Source organism: Lissotriton vulgaris, chromosome 1_1 (assembly GCF_964263255.1).
Source record: "Lissotriton vulgaris chromosome 1_1, aLisVul1.2, whole genome shotgun sequence".
Classification (NCBI taxonomy): domain Eukaryota; kingdom Metazoa; phylum Chordata; class Amphibia; order Caudata; family Salamandridae; genus Lissotriton; species Lissotriton vulgaris.
Window position 1 is genome coordinate 930,262,456 of NC_141685.1, and position 26,109 is coordinate 930,288,564.

Here is a 26,109-nt window from a genome sequence, read left to right on the forward strand (position 1 = left end):
CGAGCACGCAAAAAACCCCCCGAATACGCAAAAAACAAAAACCTGCAAATTCGCACAAATTCGCGAATTTTGCGGATCGCAAATCCGCAAATTCGCAGATCGCGAATTTGCAAAATTCGCCCATGCTCATTACTAAGTTAGCTTCATCAGGAAGCACAAATAGATAAAATAAAACAGGTGCTCGAGCACCTGCTTTATTTTATCTATTAGTGGTTCCTGATGAAGCTAATTTAGTAACTATTTTAGGATGGCGCTGGCAGCTTGCCGGCACCATCCTAAAATAGTTACAGGATGACACTTTGGACAGCTCACTCAAGGGACCCCTGCGCACATCGGTGCGATTGCATAGTAACACACACATAGTCGCTGGAACTAGTTGAAGCTCAAATTCAGTGACTCATTCATCAGCCCAAAAACAATCGTGAGCATCGTCGAGGCTGGGCAGGTGTGCCTTCTTCCCAAATCTACCGTCGAAAATCAGCTGTGATGCTGGATAGAGGCCTTTGCATCCTTGACTTTCACAAGCGCAATCCTCGTGCTGTTCCTTAGACCAGGAGCTTCTTTCTCTTGATCTGCTGCTCTGATCGGTCTCTGACCTTTTATACACACAAGAGGCATGTGAACTCGCATGGAATCCCCGCCCGTTTGGCCCCGCTCACACACTCGCTGTGTGCACTGTCTTCCCGCCATTTACCCACTATGATGGACAACTCACTCAAGGGACCCCGGCGCCCTTCGGGGCGATTGCATAGTAACACACACATGGTCGCTGGAACTAGTTGAAGCTCAAATTCAGTGACTCATTCATCAGCCCAAAAACAATTGTGAGCGTCGTAGAGGCTGGGCAGGTGTGCCTTCTTCCCAAATCTATCGTTGAAAATCAGCTGTGATGCTGGATAGAGGCCTTTGTATCCTTGACTTTCACGAGCGCAATCCTCATGCTGTTCCTGTGACCAGGAGCTTCTTTCTCTTCATCTGCTGCTCTGATCGGTCTCTGACCATTTATACACACAAGAGGCACTTGAACTCGCACAGAAGACCCCCCCCATTTAAAAAATCTGCAAAATCCGCGGATTCGCAAATTCGCGGATTTTGTGGATCCGCGAATCCGCAAATCCGCAAATTCGCGGATCATGGATCCGCGAAATCCGCCCATGCTTAGGTGAGACCTCCTTGTAACAAATTGATACATTTTGAAACTTCTGATAGAAAGAAGAGAGATCTTCTTAAATATGGCTAAAAGCAAAGTTGCTGAAAGACCAAAAAAAAATTGTTTACAGAGATGTTGTAGAATATGTATATGTAGTATCCTATTAGTGATTATGGTAAGGTTAGGATTAACAATAGCGATACCATATTTAATGAGTATAGAAAAGAAAAATAATACAGTTACAGATGGAAGACTAGCTAACAAAGGGAAATAGAGTGGAACTAGAAGCATCAGATGAGTTAGAAATACATCACACAGTAACAGATCACACAGATCTAAATGTTTTCACAAAATTATTATTTTAATATGTAGACACTATGGAGGTTAGCGATTGTTGTGTGTATGAAATTACCAGCTTCAGTAGCCGAAGAAGTTACATATCACCATCTACCGTTACCTATGGAATATCATGTACTTTAATAACAAGTCTGTTCTATAAAACAGGAAAACTGCAGTATTATTATTCATATTTAGATGTGATATTTTCTGAAGTTTCTGTTAGAAAGAGTATGAATCTATTACTCAATAGTTTATCTGCACAATTTATGGGAGAATTTTCCTTAGCACAGAATGCCATAGATATAGCAGTAGCTCTCAAGCATAATTTAACATGTTCACTAAAAGAAGAAAAAAAGTTCTTTTTGAATTTAGTAGAAGAAATGAGACAAGATTTCCAGAAGAAGGCCAATGAAAAGAAACCCAAAATGCCATATTGGGTGCAGAAAGGGACATTTTATACACATGGCAAGGCTCAGGCTGCAATGGCACTAGATTTCAAAAAGAAAGGACAGATTTGTCTCCACAGGTTGAAAACTGGCTATAACAATGTATTTATTGGTTCCAGTGAATGTAAACACAATTAATTGATCATTGCAGGATGGGTACTAAAAGGAGGAACAGGTCTGGTATTTCCTGGAATCTATTATATATGTGGGAACAAAGCTTATTTTAAGCTACTTAAAAAATGGTATGAGAGTTGCTACTTTGGAATAGTATTTCCTAAAGTTTATCAAGTAAAAATAATCACTGGAAGCAATGAAAACAATAATGAACCAATACGTAGTAAAAGAGCTAGTTTTGCATAAATTCTAGGAGATCTATTCAGTGCATTGATACCTTCTGTGGGAGTAATTCTGAATTCACGAAGAATTTGTCAATTATCCACAGTAGTTGATTGTTTATCGACGGACTCTGCTGGAGGTTTGTAATGATCAATACTGAAATGGTTGCAAGCAGATCTATGGTTTTGCAGAATCGACTTGCCCTTGATATTTGTTTCAGAAAAAGAGGGTGGAGTCTCTAAAATGTTAAAAACGCAACTTTGTTGTACTTATATACCGGATAGAAATTGGGAAATACATTAAGAATATTACTAATTTGGAAGAAGAATTAAAAACACTGGAAGTTGACCGTGTATGGAAAAGAGTAACAAATAGTTTAACTTCAATAGTGTCTTGGTTTGCTAATTTTGGTAAGGGAGTTGTAGCCCAAGTAATACTACCGATACTTGGAATAATGATGATAAGTCTAATATTAATGATCTGGTGGAAATACATTAAGAGAAGAAGAAAATATGAGATAAATAAACTGGGAAAGAAAAGAAAATATGAAGAAATTAGGTTTTAAGAATTAGATGGTGAATTGTATAAGAAAATGAAGAACATGGAAGGAAAAGACGAGATATAAATGGAATAATTGGAGAAAGGAATGGAAATATGCTAAAGTTGGCATTAGAGTTGAGTATGGGTAGTTGTTGATTGCATAAATGCCAGCAGAGAGGGGATTGATGAAGCAAGGATTTGCATATTAGCAACTTGCTGAATAAATCCTCTCATATAAAAATCATAATAAATTAACAATATTTGTTTATAGTACTAATATCTTATCATATTCTTACACATATTAGAAGAGGGGGAAGCTTGCCTATGTGTCTACTAACAAGTAACCAGAGTGTAACTAAAATGGACGCTAAAATGCGGGAAATGGACTGCGCATGCGCCAGCTGCCTGATGTCATAACACTTGGAGGGAAGCTTTGCTTCTGCGCAGTAACACCAAACATGACCGTTTAAATTGCATGCTAAGCATCTGCCCTGCTCAAAATTAAACCGTGTTTGTACTAAGTGCTAATGCATAAAGAATTATTTTTATTAAAATGGATTAGAGTAGAGATAAGTGGTATACAGTGAAACCATTTTATTTGAATGTAATATCTTGTCTGTTTGACTTCTCTGTTAGTTTGTAAATCGACCTAAAAGAGAGATGAGGCTAATAACCACGTGATCCATGCGCACAGTCGTACTGGAAACAACTCCAGAGTTCTCATCTTAAGTCTTGGAACACGATCAAGGACAACCCTTTCCCATCTCCTGAGAGAGAACTGAACATCCTGAAGACCCAATGGACAAATGTATAAATGTTATTCAATGCTATAAAGTGATTGTGAAAACGGGTGGGAAATAAAGCTTGGATGAAACAAATTAATGGGCGAGAACATAAGACAATGCTCTTAAGAAAAACTATTAAACTTAGCATGGTGTGATGATCATCCCCTTGGCTTGTCCAATTAGAATTAGCAGTTTACACAGGTTTGAAACAATTGGGGGTGGGCCATTCCATCAAAAGGTATAATTGGGGTAGTTAGTTAGAAGAGAGAGCCTGGTCGCTGCCAGAACGCTGAGAGAGAGAGATGCTGTCCAAATACTGATCGAAAATACCTGAAAGCAGACTTAGAATTTTTAACAGAATAAAACAAGGAAGGAGTTTTGCGGAAGAACTGAGGAGGCAATAGAACTAGGAAGGAGCTTTGCGGAAGAATCGAGGAGGTAATTAGCATAAGAGAGAGGTTCATCTCTGGCATTAAATCTAGAAGAGGATGCCTTCCCTGTCCTAATCCTGTCCTGAACCTGTCTCCTGAAACCTTTCTGAGGGCCCAAACTCTTGGCCAGAGGGGTCTAGTCTTGCACCATCCCAGGTAAATATAATCTGTGTGTTTTGTAATGTGCGCCTTTTCTCTCTATCCTCTTTTCCTGAGGTACCCGTCATTCTAATTTAATAGTCTAATTTAGATAAACAAATCTTACCTCGTCAGAATGATGGAGTTAACACTGTAATTTGTATTTGATTCACTAAAATTTCAGATACAACAAATTCTTAACTGATTCTGTGATAAATTATCAACACTAATCAACTGAAATAGATCTATGTGTAAGGAAAGGGCTTATATATAGAAAAGCTCTTAAAATTGAGGTTTCATCGACCGGATATTGTAAGTGAGCGTGGTTTATTGGCCTGTATGTGTGCATATTATTGATACTTATCCGCAGGTCGGTGTCCCGCTGCATCACTGTACCTTCAACATATTCTAAACAATGTCTTAAAGACATCCTGTTCTTATTTACCACTAACTCATTCCAATCACTCTGTGTACGTACAAGACTTTGCTTTTAAATTACAAGTGCACAATAGTGACTAATGTTTAAAACCTTCACACGATTAATTTATGACAAACCAGCATGATTATTTTTTTTTATGTAAAAGATAATACAGAATTGCCTCCTGTTTTTACTTAAGATGTACAATGCTCTAAACTCTCGATGGGTTGAGTTTGTACAATATCAAGCAGCATGCATATTTAATATATATTCTAACAAGCATTTGGAAAACCAATAGTTCTCACTTCAGAAGACGTCTTGACTTTGCAAATTAATTTTTGTGCTATTCTGCATGCACGTGTATGCATTAATATGCTGTATTGGCCCAGTGTGAGGACGCATACATGCACATTCATCACTTCACATGTACGTGCATACAGAATGACAAAGTACCAGTTTTGTTTTTTGTAAATACTCTAACAGCAGATTTTTCAACTTGAGAGCTTCCCCTGTTGCCAGGTTCGAATTGGAGATTTTTCACAGCAGTTCTCCCACATGCTGTTTGATGGTGGTGTGTGGTTCTGGGGTGTCTCTTCCCCAGAAGTGACATTCATTGCCACACATGAGCACCACCCTATGCGCTATATTGTCCATTTCATTCATGTGTCTCATTTCATGCCTCCAGATGCAGATCATTTACCAAATTGTTGATGACAGTCTGTTGATCTCCAGCTAAGGGTCATTTTAGATGCAGAAGACAACACTCAACATAAAATGGAGGCAGAAGGGCAGTGAAGAATCTGCTGATAGAGCATTCTCCAGAAATGTTACTGAAGGGAAGTAATTTGTAGGCCTGGGTGGAGTTTGCAGAGTTATGCTATGTGGACCTCTGCTTGGTGACTAAACTCCGCTACGCTACACAGAGTTCCACAAGTGGCAGAGTACATTAGGTCATGTCGTTCATGGTGATTTTTAGCGTCTGGTGTGTGTCCTGTGCTGGGAAATCAGCACAAACAGCACCATGTGAAGTGCAAGAGGGTGCAGCTTCTTTCTGCCACTCGAGTAGAGAAATTTCGCTGGGAAGTGGTATAGCACTTGAGTTTCAGTGCATGGGCTCGCCAACTTGATGTTGGCGAACGTGAGTGAGGAAAAACTCTGCATCCCCCGGCGGATCGAGGAGTGGGGAAAACTCAGCAAACTCTGAAGAGTGTAGTTCACCGCCCAGGCCTAGTAATTTATTCTTTAGATGTACACTTCTAATCACAGATTCCTCACCTTTGAAATAGATATCAAGTCACTACCTCCCTAGGTGGAGCGGGTCTGAAAAGTGGACCCGGATCAAAAAGCACAGCAGAACCAAGTGAGCAAAGTGACCAAGGCAGTGGTGTTTTGTTGAACATGTGCACCAACACCTAAGTCGCAGGTTAGTAAATGTCCGGAATAGGCATCTTGTGTAGCAATGCTGTTATAGTAACCTGGCACTGCTGGAATGGACATGCAGACCTTAAGAAGCCTGTCTCTTAGCCAGTGCATAGCAGATCCTGACAAAGAGGCCTATTCACCTTGATGGAGTCTTCTTTTGCTTCACCTTGCCTCACTTTACTCCTGAAAAGGTGATGAAGACTTGATCCTCTACCCAGTGGTCCTTTGTGAGGTCGATGTAAAAACTTAACTTTGGATCAAGGCAATGGAGTCTCTCTTCCTCTTTTGAAGGATGGGGTGGATAAAGAATGCTGGCACAAGTGATTGATTGGCCAGTATGGAACGATGTCACAACTGTATGAATGAAGGACGCCGGTGTCCTCAGCACCAACTTCCCTGAAAAGTTGGTGTAATGGGCTTGTACCAAAAATGCATGTAGTTCAACTAACACATCATGTCAACATGATGGTAATGAGGAAAACTCTTTAATGTCAAGAGAATTAAGTAGCAGTTTTGCAGAGGCTCAAAGGGCATGCCCAAAAGAAATATCAAGACCAGGCTCATTATCAACAGAGTCATCACAAATAGTTTGGGGGAGGCACCCGCAACCGCCCTTGTTGAGGAATCTCGCAGGGAGGTGGATTTTCCTCACTCGCGCTTGCCAACTTGACATTTGCGAGTGAGGAAAAATACTCATTTTTCGGAACTCTGCGTGCTCCGCAGAGTGTAAAAAGTCTGCAAACTTCGTGAACGAAGCAGATTTCACTGCCCAGGTCTAGTAGAAGGGAAGTTACCTCTGTCAGCAAATAAAACACATTGAGATACCACTGTTCAGTCTCCATGCATGAAGTGTAGAATAGATTTTAGAAACTGATGCAGGACTCTACCCTGTTGCTGAAAAAGAAGGTCCTGTCTAAGAGGTAGCCTAATCACAGGTCAAATGCTCAGGAGCTCTGGGTAGGATTCTCATCAGGGCTATTCTGGGGAAATTAGAAGGACTCTGGCCTGGTCCATCCGGAAGTAGCAGTGGGAATGCAGACAGAAACCCCTTGTTCCATTGCAGCTGGAATGTGTCTCCAAACAAATGCCTTCAGCACAAAATTGCTGACCATGCACATTCAACGATGCAACTAGATCTAGCCAGGGTGTATTCCACTGACTGGAGATGCACTGCATCATACTTGTGTGGAGATGCCATTTGTCTAAAAGTTACCTCCTTATTCCATCTACTGTGACATTCACAGACCCCACCAGGTGGTTGGTGACTAGAAGATGTTCTGCTGGTCAAGCCACCTCCAGGGTCATCAGGATGCAAAGTTTTCAGAGAGGAGCTGCATCAGCTTACCTTTGATGGATGGAAGGAAGGCTTTGAGGGTATGACAGATTGCTTGGAGCTCAAGCAAGTTGATATGGAACAAACTCTCTGCCAGGGGCACTGATCTCAAACTTCCCAGATGGCGCCCTCAATCTATTAGTGATATATGTCCTTCACCCCCATGAACTTTGGGAGTGGGTAAAGGGAAAAGATTTGCCTGTCATAGGTCAGGTTACTCTTTGCCTACCTCCACTACAGATCCTGTGCAGTCTTGTTTGAAATCTGAATGGAGTTGGAGAGACAGCCCTTATGCTGGGCCCACTTGGATCTGACGGGACAATGAAAGGCCCACATATGGCCCCTTGCATTCAGAATGAGGATGATACACAAGGACAGGAGACCAAGAAGCCTCCGTGCCCTCCTCATTGAAACACAAGGATCCTATCATGAATGACCGAAACTATGCAATGGAGGAAAGGCCATGAAAAATACAGTGTCCAGAATTGCCCCAATGACCATAAGCCTTTTTGTGAAGCTTGTGTGGGGGTGAGGCCTCAGCTCATTGATGGGGATACTCAATGACATCAGGAAGTCATCTGATGTCGGGGTGGTCTATATCAGACTGTGGCGAGCCTGCCATTAGCAGCTAGTCATCAAGGTACAGGAATATGTGTACTTTCAAACACCGAAGCTGGATAGTGACCAAAACCATTATCAACTTCCTGACCACGCACAACACTGAGGCTTGGCCTAAGGGGAGCATGGTAAATTGAAAGTGTTCCTGGACCACTCTGAACAGCAGGCAACACCTGTGGGACTGCAGGCCTAGTAAATGGAAATACAGGTCCTGCTGGTCCAAGGATAGCATCAAGCCTTCTTCATTCTTAGCAGAAGTTGACTTGAGCCAGCATAAGCATTTTTAATTTATCCTTCTGCGGAAAGGCATTGGAAGGCTAGAGGTCTGGAATTAACAACACTAAAGAAACTGGGGTAAAAGGCATAGAATGACTGCACTTTATCTAATGTATTGGGGTCTAGTTGTTTTCAAAGAATTCTGGGTGCCAAGAACCTGAAGTCACATACCCCTAGACTCCCAAGGGCAATGCTCAAAAAGCTTAACAATAGAACACAGTGGTTCAGCACTCCCATACAGTACACAGTAACAATGATATCACAAAAATATTGATTTTAAAAGTGTTTTTTCTTTTATTCAAAATCTTCATACAAAGCGTAGCCAACGCGTTTCGTCCAGAGGACTTCTTCAGGGCTACAACAAACAAATATACAAAAATGCACATATAATACAAAACTATTTACAATAAAAATTCACAGTTCATGATACATCATAATCGTGGATACATAATATACATGAGAAAGTTTTCTATAAACTCATTTATAAATTGCAACACCACTTATACTGTATACATCATTACCTGTGCCTGTAACAAAATATATGTAGGCAGTACAATTCAAAGTCTGAAAACCCGTATACAGGAGCATGTGAGGGCCATAAAAAATAGGGATGACGGATATCCTGTGTCTTCACATATTCATGAAAATCACCCTGAGGACTCTAAAATATGGTTTTATGGTATAGATCATGTGAAGCCATTAACAAGGGGTGGGGACAGAACGAAGGTGCTCAGACAAACTGATGCTGGATGGATCTGTCGCCTTTGTAGCATTTCAAATGGTCTTAACATTAATAATGAGTTATATCATTTCCTGTAATAATGGTATTACAAGAGAAAAGAAATAAAAAATGGCATCCCTTTGTATCATCAGGAAAGTGATCGATCTCTGTAAATGTATGAAAAATCTTTTAGCTAGGCTGAATTGACACTAGAACAATCATCTATAGATGAAAATGGTCTATAAGCCAACCTCTACTATCTGACCTGGTTGAATTTCAAGTAATACCATAAAGAATAGAATAGTTGTATAAATACAAGTGGTTTTCATTATTACACCAAACAAACTGTTATCATTGGAGGATCACTTTTTTTTGGACACATTGGTCATGTCCAACAAGCTTGGCGATAATTTGCTAAAAAATTGGATTGTAACATGTAGTGCAAATGCATATTCGTAATATAAAAACAACTACGTAGTAACCGAACTTGCATGTGCATCTTTTGAACGAGCATACACTAATTAACTAATATGATTGACATTGGATATGAAGTATGTAAAATGTAGTACTGCATATTTAACATAGGATGAAATTCCTTGTGAGATTAGTGAAATAGTATATTTTGAAATGAATTGTCTTTACATAATCTATTCATTCTATATAATGGTTAAGAGACTTGAGGTCGCAAGTACACTTGTGAGTGAAATAACTTAAAAGCGAAATACATAAAGGTGTTTGGAGATGCTCATACATTGTAATTTGGCTTAACAAAAGAAATTCGACGATGCATCATATTGTTGTGATCTTTTAATACACTTGTATGGTTTTGCACACTTAGTAATGGCGTCTGCAGAGGAAACGGCCAGATTAGGACCTATCTATGAACACTTCTTTCATTCAAAAGCATGCTCAAATATAGCATCTTTCATGTTACACCTTCAGAATTGTGGGCATTAACATCTCTTCACATTTCTGAGTCACAGTATAGCGATAAGTTTCAAATATTCATGCTATGATGTAGCATATCCCCCCCCCCCAATTTAAAAATGGCGCTTACAAACGGACGAGTGTAGCGGGATCTCCGGATTCTGAAAACTGAAATTGCTAAACATCTTACAATGAGAATAGGTTCTATTCTTATGTCTGATGGAGAAACCCGTATAGTTGTTCCCCCGTTTAAAAAATGGTGACTAAATACGAGGGACTACCGTTACGTTTATACTCTTATTTTAATTATAAAGAGACCTGTCCCAATAAAAACAAATTTCGAACTAATATTATTAATTATAGAAATATGGAGTCTTTTGCATACTCTATGCTTAACATAAACATAGAACATTGCTTATATCCGATAATCAGATATAATCCGGATAGTCCATCATAAGAATTGATCCACTCTAAGATGGCGGCTTGTTTACTTGCTTTTTTCGCGTCCTTTGTAGTAATTGGGAACAGCTGCAAATGATTTGCGGGCTATTTAAACTTACAATTCCCGGCTAAACTTTCAACCACAAACTTGACGCCATTACCAGGGCCGAGCTGATACGCCGTGAATCGACAAGTAAGTAAAGAATGGGGTGACTATGTGATTATCCCTGGCTTGGATTGCCACCACTGTCCTCGCTGTTTAGTTTAAACTGCTTGAGAGACAAGGGTTGAGGGACCTTTTGATCGGGTGTAACTTGCATGACTATCTGCCTTCATGTAATTTTAAAGGCTGTCTGTTTGTATCACACTGCGCAATGCTATAGTTCCCGTTTATATTATCTGTGGACCTATTTTAAAACGGATTTGGACTAATTTTGATTTGTGACATTAGTTTGTCTGGGAGTAGGCGCCCCAGATGGCAAATTGCCTTTTTTTATTTTATGGAGGTTATTTCCATTTTAACTTTTGAAGTTTGCTGACGAGGTGTAATACGTAATCAACCCATACGGGGCTCTCAATTAAGCAATGCAAATCACTGCTTTCGAGTTAGCTTTACATGCCTCATAGAAGTGGACTGAGCATCAGTTTACATAGCTCCAGGTATCTAGCATAGACACTGAGGGAATACCATGGCCTGCCTTTGGCTAAACCTTAGGTTCAAGGGAAATTTGCCCTGTTCATACAATGTTTAGCTAATTTCGAACTATGCTATATTTCAGCATGGGATCTAATATACTTTAATTTGGATCCTTCATTCAAGGCAAACAAGGATGCAATATGAATAGGTTGCGTATATTGGCATAATTCTAAACCATTCTTCCTGACTGCCTATAAGGATGAACACTCCAACCAAAAGATTGACCTGTTTTATTTAAAATAAGGTATGTAGTGGATTCCATACAATTCAAAAGCAGCACATTGATATCTATGGTAACTAAAATAAAATAAATTATGTACTTCCTTTTATATTAGGCCATTATTGCCAAGCACTCTAGGAGGTTCCGAAAATTATATCCTTGAAATACTTCCGACATTATCTCCAAATTTCTTTCGGTAAGACAAGGTCCTTACTTTACTGAACCTGTCTCTAGTTTAAATTAAGTCAGAATATCAAAACAAAATGAGTCTCCCTTTCTGAAGCTTACATCTTCCCACAAAAACTACTCCTTTAGAAATATAAATGGATTCCATGACCAACAACGTTGATTGTGCTTAAAATAATATAAGATCTGTCACACTCATTGGGTGTACCAACTATTCTGATTACTCTGGATCTCTTTCCCTCGTTTGATTCTTTTAAAAAAAACATTGATTAACGTTGCATTTATGTTTATAGTAGGCAAATCATGGTCATGTATATTATGTATCCACGAATATGATGTATCATGAACTGTGAATTTTTATTGTAAATAGTTTTGTATAATATGTGCATTTTTGTATATTTGTTTGTTGTAGCCCTGAAGAAGTCCTCTGGACTACGCTTTGTATGAAGATTTTGAATAAAAGAAAGAGAAAACTTTAAGTCCTACTGAACTGATCTTTTAAAATCATTATTTTTGGGATATCATTGTTACTGTGTACTGTATGGGAGTGCTGAACCACTGTGTTCTATTGTTAGAGGTCTGGAATTAACCTGATGCCCCAGTCTTCCTAAAGAATGAGGAACAAAAGTGAACAGCAACCTTTTCCCTTCTCAGAATCTAGGTTCTGTTTAAAGGCACCATGGAGAGTGGAGGATTGACCTGCTGCACAGGAATGCAGAGTGTTCCTCCAAACAACTTTGATGTGGGTGGAGGTGAAAGGGAAGGCAAAGCCCTTTTCAATAATTTGTAAAAGCCATCCGTCTCATGAGATAGATATCCAGCTGGAGAGGAGATGTTGGATCCTGCATCCTATAGGCCTGGCATGAGTCGTTAAGGCCAAACTAAAGCTGCTCCGAGCCGCTGCAGTAGTGGAGTGTAGAAATTGTGTTGTTGGTTCGGGGGGGGGGGGGGTAACATTCCCAAGCTCCAACCACAATTCTTCTCAGGGAGCAGTCACAAGCGAACCCCAAATTAACCTGTGCTCAGCACCCTGGTAGCTTGGCACAGAGAAGTCAGGCTTAACTTGAAGGCAATGTGTAAAGTATTTCTGCAACACTTCAAACAAGAAAACAGTGAAAACACCACACATTTTAGAAAAATAGAGATGCATATAATGAATAAAACAAGATCAGAACAACAAAAATGAAATTAGTACAACCGGAGATATTCAATTTTAAAGGTTCTAGTATAAAATAGCACCAAAAAGTGTTAAGTGCCAACTGAGGATATCAGGTTGCGCCAGACTGGTACAAAGTCACAGTTTTGGCCGACCAGGATAGAGCGTGGGCCAACTACAGGGACCCAGCTAGGCTCACTTAAAGTATCTTAAATCCTGGTTTGCAGAGCGGTGCAGGGAGCCACATTGCAGAAGCGGCTCGCAGCTGAAGCAATGCATTTTTCCAAGATGTGGCAAGACTGTGATGCAAGAACCTGCTTTGTTGTAGAGGATCCCTCCAACGGGGCTTGTGATGCAACGTCCAACGACGTCGAGGATGTGGCTTGCAGTCATAGCAATGTGTCACTTCTGAACAGCTAAGAGGCTGCGATGCAGAGTCTATCGTCGTTGTCAAGACTGCTGTGGATGAAAGATGCGAGGGCCTGAGCCGCAGATGCATTGCACAGTCAGCTGCAATGCAGGTCTTTGCAACGGGTCCAATTTATGCAGCAGCAATGTGTCAGTTCTGCTCAGGTTTGTGCCACGCAGTAGAGGAGCTGCATCGGTTCCGCTGGATCCATAGAGGCTGGAAAGCACCCCAAGCTCACTTCCAAGGGTCTAGGACTGGGGTGGCACTACTTGGCAGGATAGACTCACAGATGGAAGAGTCCAGGTGCAAGGTCATTGTAAGCCTATTGTGTCCCTGAGGCTTCATATCAGGAGGCCAACCAACTAGCCCCTGGAGTCATTCTGAGTTCTGGGCTAATGTGATACAGGTCCAGTCCTTCTCAGCCAGATAAGAGGGCAGCAGGTCAGCACAGCAAAGCAGCAGCACAGTAAGGAAGAAGTCCAGCAGAGGGACAGTTCTTCAGCAGCACAGCAGTCATTCTTCCTGACAGAGTATCCACAGGTCCAGAAGTGTACATAAGTGGTGGTATCTGAGGTTCAGTATTTATACCCAGATGTGCCTTTAAAGTGGGTGAGAAGTCGAGAGGATTGCCTTTGAAATGCACAGGTGCCCTGTCTTCATGGCATTGGCTTCAGACTAACTTCAGGAGGTATGCAGCCCTTTATGTGGAGACAAGGCACAGCTTATTTGAGTCTAAGTGAAGCTGGGTTCAGCTCCTCCTCCCATCCTGCCAGTGATGGCCCATCCAGTTGAATACCGCTCCCACTTCAAAACTGCTAGTCTCACTAACAAAGTCCTTCACACTGGTAAACCAGCATACGTGGCAGTCAAACTCACCAAGGGAGGCCAGGCAAGAAACCTGAGAAGCACCAACAACCTACTTCTCATATCCCTAAAGACACAAACAAAAAGCCCTGGCTCGCACCTTCTCGGGCAATGCCCCCAAAATCTGAACTCCCTAAAAGCAGATCTCAGAACCAACCCCTCCTTCATGATCTTTAAGAGAAAATTAAACCATCTCCTTCTCGCTCAGGACCTTAACCCTCTGGATAGTAAATCATAGCACTTTTTAGCAGCCTACAATCCAGTAACTCTTGACTCTGTTATTTACCTTTACTTATGGCTATCTGTATGTTTTTATTGCCTGAGTAAATGTTGGAAAGCACTCCGATACCGACAAGTCTTGCCAGTGCCATATAACTCTTTCTAGATAAAATAAATAAATAAAATCCAGTCACATCTAGGGTCCCAATTGAGTGCGACGGTATAGGAGGAATACACAAAGCCCAGCTGTCAGCCGGAGACCGGTTGCAGGCACCAAGTGACAAAGGCAAGAGAATGCCAACATCTAAAAGACGAAGACGGCTGAAATCCCAGAAACCGGTCCCCGGTAGCTTGTCTCCTTTCTGGTGAAGAATTGGCTTGGTAGTTTAGTCTGCCCTGTTCCCATGATGCACTGGGCCAGGGACAGACTGATTTGCATATAGCCAGGTTCTGAGCTGGGATGGTGCAGTGAGATAAATAACGGTGATGGATCAAGCCCTGATCTTTGGACTGGGTAAGAGTGGTCTGCTTAATTCAGACACTCTGTTCATCACCACCCCCTTTTCTGAATCGTTTTTGGCCACTATAGGTGTGGCAGGGTATACTCAGACATGAGTCCCTTTCTTACTGAACCATCAGGATTCAAGCAAGCCGGGCCGAAGACGGCTGAAATGCCAGAAATCGGTCCCCGGTAGCTTGTCTCCTTTCTGGTGAAGAATTGGCTTGGTAGTTTAGTCTGCCCTGTTCCCATGATGCACTGGGCCAGGGACAGACTGATTTGCATATAGCCAGGTTCTGAGATGGGATGGTGCAGTGAGATAAATAACGGTGATGGATCAAGCCCTAATCTTTGGACTGGGTAAGAGTGGTCTGCTTAATTCAGACACTCTGTTCATCACCACCCCCTTTTCTGAATGGTTTTAGCCCACTATAGGTGTGGCAGGGTATACTCAGACATGAGTACCTTTCTCACCGCACCATCAGGATTCAAGCAAGCCGGGCCGAAGACGGCTGAAATGCCAGAAACCGGTCCCCGGTAGCTTGTCTCCTTTCTGGTGAAGAATTGGCTTGGTAGTTTAGTCTGCCCTGTTCCCATGGTGCACTGGGCCAGGGACAGACTGATTTGCATATAGCCAGGTTCTGAGCTGGGATGGTGCAGTGAGATAAATAACGGTGATGGATCAAGCCCTGATCTTTGGACTGGGTAAGAGTGGTCTGCTTAATTCAGACACTCTGTTCATCACCACCCCCTTTTCTGAATCGTTTTTGGCCACTATAGGTGTGGCAGGGTATACTCAGACATGAGTCCCTTTCTCACTGCACCATCAGGATTCAAGCAAGCCGGGCCGAAGACGGCTGAAATGCCAGAAACCGGTCCCCGGTAGCTTGTCTCCTTTCTGGTGAAGAATTGGCATGGTAGTTTAGTCTGCCCTGTTCCCATGATGCACTGGGCCAGGGACAGACTGATTTGCATATAGCCAGGTTCTGAGCTGGGATGGTGCAGTGAGATAAATAACGGTGATGGATCAAGCCCTGATCTTTGGACTGGGTAAGAGTGGTCTTCTTAATTCAGACACTGTTCATCACCACCCCCTTTTCTGAAACATCTAAAAGCGGCATTTTCAGAATTGCAATTTAAAATCCAACTTCACCATATGTTAAGATTTAAAACTCCAATTCCAGAGACACCAAAAATTAAATGGTTACATGGTCCCATTTGGAAATTACACTTATTAAATGTAATAAGGTAGCTCAAATATTATCCTATGGGAGAGGTAGGTCTTGCAGTAGTGAAAAACAAACTGAAGAGTATTTCACTACTAGGACATGTAAACCTCAAAAGTACATGTCCAACTGGCTGCCTTGTAAGAAAAATGCTGCGACGCGCCTGGGGAGAGGGGGACACAACTACCAGCTCTGAGAGGAGAAAGGAGCGGCTGAGTATAATGAAAACTGTATGAAATGAAATGAATGAGACTTATATAGCGCACGACTTACCCTGGGGCATCTCAGCGCTTGCTTAGGGAACCCGTCCTGGTATTCCCCTGTGAGATAACCCTGACAGGGTATCCATAAGGTGAAAGCCAGGCATCCCACCACGAGGGGCCGTTGTGGAGATTAAGAAAGCTATTGCCCAGAGTCGCAGAGTGTGAACCCGTGAGTCGAGGAGGCACCGGAGCGAGAATTAACGAGTCCGTGGAATTTTGAGCCCAAGACCCGCCGAGGCGGGGAATGGAACCCTGGTCCAGAGCCGAACTCAGGCTCCAGGTCTGCCGCCTCTAACCCCTGAGCCACACTTCTCCATTATATCCAGTATACCAGTCTCACCTGTAGTGAATAGTTTGTCTGGGCATGGGGGGGGGGGTTGTCTGGCTCTTGACTCCAACACAGGGATGGGAGGGTGACGGGCACCATGCACAGTTGGGCAGGCGGACATATGGTCACCGTCATTCAGGGAGGGTGTGGGTTTGAGGGTGGGGGAGTTGTGAAATTGTACACTATTGGCACATTCAGGGTCAGGCGCATGGCAGGTCTCCTCTGACACTTCAGGCCAACTCCGGGAGCAAGTGGAATGCACCCAGGCCATGAGCGAAACAGCTCGGTCCTTCACCGTTGGGGAAAATACAGATGGCAGATGAATAAGCCTATGGAGTGGGCACCAATGGGGGGGACTGACATAGTGCTTCTCCATGAGACCCCCCTGATAGGAAGTACATGCAAGGCACTTATTAGATGGGGGTATAAGCTAGTACTTCACTCAGGGTTTACATCTGGTTCCAGAGGGGGGATTCTGTTGCGCAAAAGGATTTCCTTCACGGTGATGGACATACACACTGACCCTCAGGGAAGATTTGCAGGATTGATTGGGTCTTGGCAGGGAACAAGCATAAATGTGCTGGCAGCCTATATATTCCCCCCGCCTTACAGAGCATTGCTCTACTGGATATTAGCAAAAAGATTCAGTAATTCCCTGAAGGGACACAGCAATAGGGGGAGACCTGAATATGACCCTTAATGATCAACTAGATCACAGGTACTCAAAATACAGCTCGGCAAGCCATCCTTGGCGGCCCGTGGACATTGTGTACATCGTACCTGTGTTCTTTGTTCTTTTTTTTTCTTTTCAAGTGTCAGCAAACACTGCCGTTTGCAGCAGCGCGGACTCAGGGAGACTGCTCTATGGGGCCAGGCGATTCCAGTGATAGAGTGGAGCTGCAGGGCACTAAAAGGTAAACAATGCCTCATTAACATGTAAATAGTCTTTTAAAGACCTGTGAAGTACTGGGATGTGGCTGCGTGTGTGCCTGGGAAGCTGTCTCAGCCCAGGCTGGAACACACTTGGTGAGGTTACAGAGGACAGCAGGGACTGAGAGCTGGGTGAGACAGATAGAGACAGGGGGCAGACAGACGTAGATGGAGACAGCGACAGACAGACAGATAAAGGCAGAGAGAGAGAGAGAGAGAGAGAGAGAGAGAGAGAGAGAGAGAGAGAGAGAGAGAGAGAGAGAGACAAAGATACAGACAAAGATAGAGACAGGGACAGATAGAGGCAGAGGCAAATAGAGGCAGAGACAGAGCTAGAGACAGATAGAGGCAGAGGCAAATAGAGGCAGAGACAGAGCAAGAGAAAGATAGAGGCAGAGGCAAATAGAGGCAGAGACAGAGCTAGAGACAGATAGAGGCAGAGGCTAATAGAGGCAGAGACAGAGCAAGAGACAGATAGAGGCAGAGGCAAATAGAGGCAGAGACAGAGCTAGAGACAGATAGAGGCAGAGAAAGATAGAGGGATAGACAGACAGGCAGTGATAGAGACAGAGAGACAGAGACAGAGAGACATAGGGAGGTGTATATAGACAGGGACAGCAACAGAGGGGGAGAGGGGGCGGGGGGGAGGGAGACAGAGCGCGGGGGAGGGAGACAGAGCGCGGGGGAGGGAGACAGAGCGCGGGGGGAGGGAGACAGAGCGCGGGGGGAGGGAGACAGAGCGCGGGGGGAGGGAGACAGAGCGCGGGGGGAGGGAGACAGAGCGCGGGGGGAGGGAGACAGAGCGCGGGGGAGGGAGACAGAGCGCGGGGGAGGGAGACAGAGCGCGGGGGAGGGAGACAGAGCGCGGGGGAGGGAGACAGAGCGCGGGGGAGGGAGACAGAGCGCGGGGGAGGGAGACAGAGCGCGGGGGAGGGAGACAGAGCGCGGGGGAGGGAGACAGAGCGCGGGGGAGGGAGACAGAGGGCGGGGGAGGGAGACAGAGGGCGGGGGAGGGAGACAGAGGGCGGGGGAGGGAGACAGAGGGCGGGGGAGGGAGACAGAGCGCGGGGGAGGGAGACAGAGCGCGGGGGAGGGAGACAGAGCGCGGGGGAGGGAGACAGAGGGCGGGGGAGGGAGACAGAGGGCGGGGGAGGGAGACAGAGGGCGGGGGAGGGAGACAGAGGGCGGGGGAGGGAGACAGAGGGCGGGGGAGGGAGACAGAGGGCGGGGGAGGGAGACAGAGGGCGGGGGAGGGAGACAGGGCTGGGAAGGGAGACAGAGCGAGGAAGGGAGACAGAGCGAGGAAGGGAGACAGAGCGAGGAAGGGAGACAGAGAGAGGAAGGGAGACAGAGAGGGGAAGGGAGACCGAGAGAGATGTGTGTACGCCGGGTCTCTTGGCTCAATGGACAAAGGTGTCCGCTGCAGGGGCCTGTGTTCAACCTCATGGTCACAGGTTTTTTTATGCTCTAGCCCTGCCCCTACCCCACTTACATCGCCCCCACTCTAAATTTGGCCCCAGAGAGAAAGTTTGTGAGTACCCATGTACTAGATAGACTTCCGGACCGAATCAACAACAGCTCAGGCAATATCATGGCTGAATTCCTGACGACCATGGGGCTAATAGATGTGTGGCATGAATCCCAACCTGATGAGCAGCAGTTTACGTTCCATTCCGGAGTGCATAGGAGCATGTCCCAGATTGACCATATACTAACTGCTGCAGGGGATAAACCTCACTTTTCGGAAGTTAAACACTTAGCTAGGGGTATCTCGGACCATGCTCCACTGTGGGCAAAATACAGCCTAACCAAATAATTCATGAGACGATCCTTATCCATCAGCCCACGGTACCTGGTCATTCCACACATTAGAGTGGACATTTAAAAAACAACTGACTACTATTTCAAAGAAATTGTTGGGTATTTAAAGTCTCACCAGACTGTATGGGAAGCATATAAGGCAGTCATAAAGGGACAGGCTCTCTCACTTGCGGCCAGACACGAGGGGAAAAAAGGCCAAGTTAGAGGTAACTGATAGGGAAATATTGACCCTGGAGAGGTCTCCATCCTCCTTGCGTGAGGATGATACCCAACACTCACTTGCCCTGAAGAGACAAGAATAAAAGAACTTAGTAGCTGAGTCAGCTAATAGTAAACTCTGCAAGATACAGCATAAAGTATATAAACTCTGAGATAAAACGGGCAAGTTACTTGCCCGATTAGACAAAAGGGAGAAGGCCGGGAGGTGGGTGATGACCGTAAGAGGCTCGGAGGGAGAGTTGCTACGAGACCGGTAAGCTATCACGGAAGCCTTTGCAGACCATTACGTGCAACTCTACTCCCCGGAGACATCCAGCACAATAGAGGAGTCATTGGAACGAATACAATATGTCCAAATCCCCTTTCTCTCAGTGGGGTACAATGAGTAGCTCTGATAAGATCTTACAGCAGAGGAAATAGGGGCTGCTATACAGAGCATACAATCCAGTAAGGCCATGGGGCCTAAAGGCATCCCAAAAGAACTTCTTAAATTGTCTGCCACAAAGATGGCACCCCATCTCTTAAACATGTTTGAAGAAAGTAAGCGTGTGGGAGAACTACCCAAATAACAAAGACTGGCATCTGTAGTGGTCATCTATAAAGCTGGCAAGCGATCAGAGGAGTGCTCTTCATATAGATCCATCTCCCTCCTGAATGTCGAGGTTAAAATCTTAGCCAAGGTACTAGGTCGCCGTTTGTGCCTTTCCTATAAACAGGGGAATAAGAAAGTGCTGCCCACTGTCCCCAGTTTTATTTGCCATTGATATTGGAGCCTCTGGCGAGCTGGATAAGGGGGGGATGCAGTAATCTGGGAACTAAGGTGGACATCGGGAGAGAGGATAGGATCTCGCTGTACGCAGATGATGTATTGTTATATGTGGCATCGCCAAGATCCTCCATCGCCAGGATCCTTCAGATCTGTTCCACCTTTGGACAATATTCTGGGTACAACATCAATTGGTCAAAGTCAGTGGCGTACCCCATACGGGGCGTGGCACCCGCATTGCCGAGGGGATGTGAAGCAAAAATCGAGACAGAAGGGTTCACCTACTTGGGGATATATGTTACTTCCAGTGAGGAGGTCTTTTACAAGAGGAACCTTCTCGCCCCGCTAGCCAGGCTGAAGGGATATGTACAACATTGGCAGGCCCTGCCACTATCCCTATTGGGAAGAGTGTCACTAATCAAAATGATGACACTGCCATGATTTTTATACGCCCTGCAAAATACGCCCTATGAGATTCCAGATTCATATTTTAAAGCAATAGCCAGGGAGATTCGAAGCCTGTTGGGAATTGGAAACTTCCCCACATTGCTACCCATAAACTATTTCGGGATGGTACCATAGAGGTACTGTACTTCCCAATATCCAGGCATACTATTGGGCGGTGCAGCTGGTGGTCATCAATAGATAGGCCCACCGGGGACAGACAGATCTGGCGTGTTATACAGGATTAAGTGATGCACTATATAGTAACCCAACGAAGCAGCACCTCACAGGATCAACAGCACAGACGGTCGCAATCTGGCATAAAGTAACAAAACAGTTAGGGTGGAATGGCAGAGTGATGCTTGAAACAAGACTATGGAGGGCAGAAAGCCTGGGGAAACTGGGTAGATGTCGGGGTTTCATGAGTGGGATGGATATCATTGATATCTCAAAGGTTAAGGATCTGTGGGTAAGTGGGGCAATTGTCCCGTTCACGGAGCTCCAAAGAGAATATGAGCTAGCTGATAGAGAATTATTTCAATATTCCCAAATAGGACATACTCACAGGGGGGCAATAGTAGAGGGGGAGGTTGTGCTATAGGCATCTTCTTTGGAGGACAGGTTCATCTCGGAGTATATGCTGAGTAAAGCCATCTCTTTGATGTGCAAAAAAATCACTAATAACCAACCAGACCCGTTGCTAAATCTCCGCGAAAACTGGCAAGCAGATGTAGCAGCAGTAAAGTGCACAGACGCCTAAAGCCACCAAAAACAAATTCAGCTAAAATAGGAGTGAAAGCTTGTTGATAATCCTGCAAAAAGGGCCAAGTCCAACAGGGAGAAAGAATTAGAAGACTGCAGTCCCTGCTGCCGTGTACAATTCCTACCAGTACTACGTCCTCAGCCCTGAAAATACTAGGCTGGCTGCTGCGTAACATGTTGAAAAAGATGGCATTGCGTCTAAGTAAGCCCTCAGGAGTAATCAGTAAATTTCCCGGACTCTTGGGGAAATTGCTTTGCATGTGCCAATAGCTCCAAGGATCGTGATATGTTTCAATGGTCTTTGAAACATTCTATCACTGAACCAGCAGTTTCACTGAACAGCCTAGTCCCATCAACAGGCATATCCATTAGGGATGAATGCACATCACCCAAAAAAACCTCAACCATGCATATCTTCTGAGCACAACATTGATACCAATAGCTTTGCAAGTGCAGTGAATATTGTCTATGTCTGCCTTAAGTACATATTTTACTGCATTCCAGGCATGATCTGGGCCAGCGAGACCCTACTGTCCGCTAGAAACACCTGCGGGATCTCACTGGCCTTGTTCCATTATGTATGTGTGTACATGCCCAACAAGCAAACAAAATTCTAGGACCAGAGTTGAAAGGCACACATTGACATAAACCACATAGTGGTAAAATTAAGAAACAAATTGAGACAGGTTACTATTCAGAATCTGTATCGCCTATGTGGTATCAGGAAGCTATTTATTCCAGAATTTGAACAGTGGTGCAGAGGCCTTCTCAGAATTCCAGAGCGATTCAGGCTCAATGCAAACTTTAGAGGCTCTTTCACATGGATACAGCTTTATCAAATGCAAAACAATAACCAAATTTCTAAATCTAAAGTCCGCTTCGAGCTCGAGGCTCGGCCAAGCGGCCCTTCTGCACCCATCTCCATATGTAGGGTGGTCACATGGTGAAAAAAGACACTCCTAATTATTTGAAGATACATGCATTTTGACCAGTTTTCTTCTTTCCCACTATGCCAGGCGATGGCCCTCACAACTACACATGCGTCGATGCCATCCTGCACAACAACTCCAAATTAAAATGAAAGAGAAGATAAGAAGAGGGCAATGGAAGGAGAATCAGCGTACACTGAGGAACTTCTTTGAGAGATTATAGGACACAGGGACTGGCAGGCAATCAAGGATTTGATTACTAGGCTACAATGTGGAGTGTTCAAAGTTTTTTTTTCCCAAACTTCACGAAAAATCTACAGAATCTATAAGGATGTTGCAAAATGTTTCACTTTGCCACTATTGTGTGAAGATCGTTACTTTTGCAACAATATGTCACACTTATATTTATTTCCTGGTATGAAAGTGGGTCTGCGTAATTAAACTATGCAGAATGCAGTTCGTGTTCTTTCGCTGTATAACGCTGTTGTGCAAAGAAAATATCTGCAAAAGTTGAACTTGCAGAAACATTTGAAATTATTTTCCAGATTGCCATGGTTCAGGAAGGTTGCAAATTATGTCACTGCAAAGCGAAAAGTCTCACAATGTGGCAAATAACGTTTCTTTTGGTAAACCTAAAACATGTCCAAAATAAAGGCATTCTGGGGTGAAGATTACGATTTTTTGCTGGAACCAGGGACATTTATAATCAGGGAAGGGATTACCGGTATTTATTGATGTGCTGAAGAACTTGGTGATTGCTGTAAAAATGTATCATTTTAAATGATTTACAAAATTCTGCAACTAGAGGAACCATTGTTTTACTTAAATATTAGTCACGTGGAGGATTGCAGGTGTGTGGGTCCCGGGTAGACTGGTACAGTATTTTCTGCAACAGTAGTTTTACCTCCCTGCCTCAAGCCCAAACAGTAAGTAAAGAGCTAGAGCGCGGGTGAGTTTTCTTACCGTTTCCCTCCTTTACGTTGACCCATCGAGGATCGCAGACCCCGGCCACAATTAGCACAGTTTGAGTGGGCCTTTCCTTCCTTCTTGGGGATATTCCAACAATGGAAGCATCTGACCCCGTACTTCTTATACCTATAAACAGGTGGAAAAATGGCACAGTTAAAACAAAGCATTGGCAACGACAATAGGTCTATGAATTAAAATTCCTTGTGTCATTAATGGATTTAGGCACTCAATAGGTCATCATGAATGCACTCATCTTTGTGCTCATTCATCCATCCACTATCTCATTCTTTTATTCATTCCTTTGACACAAAAGAAATAAAACACATCCAAACTCAACAATATATCCAAAATAAAATTAAAGAATAAAAGTAGAAAAAAGAAAACCTGCTGCTGCCTAAACACAGTGGGCATATGCCTGCAATATCAGAACTAAACAGAGCAGCGGTGATGTAGATGGTCTGTCGCAGTCACAAGTTCTAGCACAGCAGCCACTTTTAAAACCAACGTGTTACTGATCTTGAAATGATAAAACAATGATCCACTCCAGATAACAGCGTTCCTTAATGGTCGCCTCATTCGGAAGTGACCGTGGGAATGCAGTGCACTACAGATGAAAGAAACCAAAAGAAAGGGGCCCGTTGGCACTGCCTGAGCAGCTGTAGAATCCTCTGAAGACGCATACAAAAAAGAAGAGAAGTAAAGATGTAAAACGATAACTAAAAAAGAAAACTGAAAACTATTGAACTGGCCAGCAAGCCCTGATGCTGAAGTGCACTAATTTTCAGGTGGATGTGCACCTATGATCAAGAAATGTCGAGTGCAAGAGTCAAAAACTGATGCGGACTAAACCATTTCTCCATGCAATAAGCTGTCATGGATGGAAGCAGAGTGCAAATGACACTCTGACAGAACAGTGCATGAAGAGGCCTAACCCAAAGGTGCTTTCTCCCTCTATTTGGAATATATTTGTAAATATGGATGTATTTATTACTTAATGATTTCTTTATTACAAGATGCTGGCAGACAGCTAAGCTTGCTAGGCTTTCTGAAGAGATTTTTAGCAAGAATTAACTTGAAAATCTTCCACCATAGAGTTCGTCAAAGGGAATAACAAATACCAAAATTATTCCCTACAGATGTAATCCGTGAGATTTAATCTATCAAAAACAGAATTTCAGGTTTTAAAACTGTGCAAAAATAATCAACTCTTAAGATCCGGTTGGCTTTAACTTGTTACATCTTAAATATATCACGTTTCTGCCTTTGTCACAACTTTTCATATTAAATAGATCAGGATATGGAATCTGAAAATCCCTTTCCCAGTTAACCAATCAGGCCTATATGTTATCCCTGGGTGGTCACCATAACTAACTCAGGCCTACTGTTCTGAGTTTAAGCTTTTTCACAAGGAAAACATCAGGCAACAGTCATAAAATTATAAAAAATATTTAAAAATCCAATTGGGAAAACAAAATACTATCTCTCCAGAGAGTGGTTAACAAAGATGCACGTTTTCTATGCCTACGGGGTTTTCTATGTCTACGGGGTTTGTCAGACGGGTAACAAACACCATGATCCCAGAGTATTAACAATTCACCCTAAAATGCCCATTGACTTACATATTCTTCTCTCAATCAATTAGTCAGGCATGATGTATAGATTGTAACTTTTCATAATAAACAATTAGGCTCATAACTTTCATCATTCACTTATTACCATAACCAACTCAGACCTACTATATTGGGCTTAAGCTTTCATGTAAGAAAGCCATCAGATATGCCATCATAAATTTGCAAATATGTACAAAATGACAGGTATCAAAACAAAATGTATTCCCTCCTATTATAGCCAAATAAGAATTACTTGAGTGGAAATCTTCTATCCCCATGGTTTGTTCCGGGGTGGGTCACCAACGCTTAAACCCTTGCCTACTACGGTAATCTAAGAGACCCGGTGTAACAAAATACCTGTATACAGGCTTTAGCACAATGTAATAACAATCCTCCCTCAAAGATTCAGTACCCTGTAACCCATGCTGTAACCCTTGCATTCCCATAATGTTTCATTGTACACAGATCACACCAAAGGAATCTAACATAACTTCTCATAGTGAACAGTTGAGGCCTATAACCTTTACCTTAGCTTTGATTCTGCAACCAGCACAAGTTTACTGAACTGCACAACAATAGCATCAAAGTGTAATTAGACCTTAGTATTTTATCCAAATTTCGTGTAAGCATACAGGCAAGGTCTTACATCCAATAAAACTAAAAAGAAAAACTCACAGTAAAATATATAACAGCTAATCTGAATTGCTCAAAATCTGGCAACCATCATGCATACAGTTGTAAAATTACAACTATGTATAAGACTACAGTTGGCAAAACAATATACCACCCCTCTCAATAAGGTTTAACCAGAACAATCATAGTGACTGTTTTCTTCTCCTAGGATTTGTCAGAGTGACAAACACCAAAACCCTTGCCACAATGGTAATGTATGAGATTGTATATAATGAAATACCCTTCTGAACTAATGAATGATGATGATTTCAACCCAGAACTGTGACTGGGGTTGAGTGTATGAAAAGTTTCAGGACTCCATCCATCATCTCCTTGTGTTTGCGTTATTATCCAAATAGCCTCCAAAGGCTGTGTTGACTGATGTACGGAAAGAGGGGGCGGGGGGAGGGGGGGGGGGGGTCTTCCAGCGAGGCCGCTGTAACTGCCAGGTTGGAATTGGGGATGTGTCTTGGGCATGCCAATTACACATACTGTGGGTTATGGACTAAATGGGTTAGTGCATGTGATGTGCTGTGTGACCTCTGGTGTGCCTACTAGTCCATCTATCCTGACATGTGTTTGGCGCAGAGTAAAAGTAG

At 43.4% G+C, this 26,109-nt stretch overlaps 1 protein-coding gene across 1 annotated transcript in view; it reads right to left on the reverse strand.

Annotated features, from left to right (window-relative positions):
- ZGLP1 (zinc finger GATA like protein 1) overlaps positions 1-26,109 on the reverse strand; it is a 448,601-nt gene that overhangs the window by 48,673 nt on the left and 373,819 nt on the right. Inside the window, exon 5 of the mRNA XM_086936394.1 lies at positions 23,223-23,354. Coding sequence (XP_086792520.1) covers positions 23,223-23,354 — 132 coding nt within the window. The remainder of the gene's footprint in view (positions 1-23,222; positions 23,355-26,109) is intronic.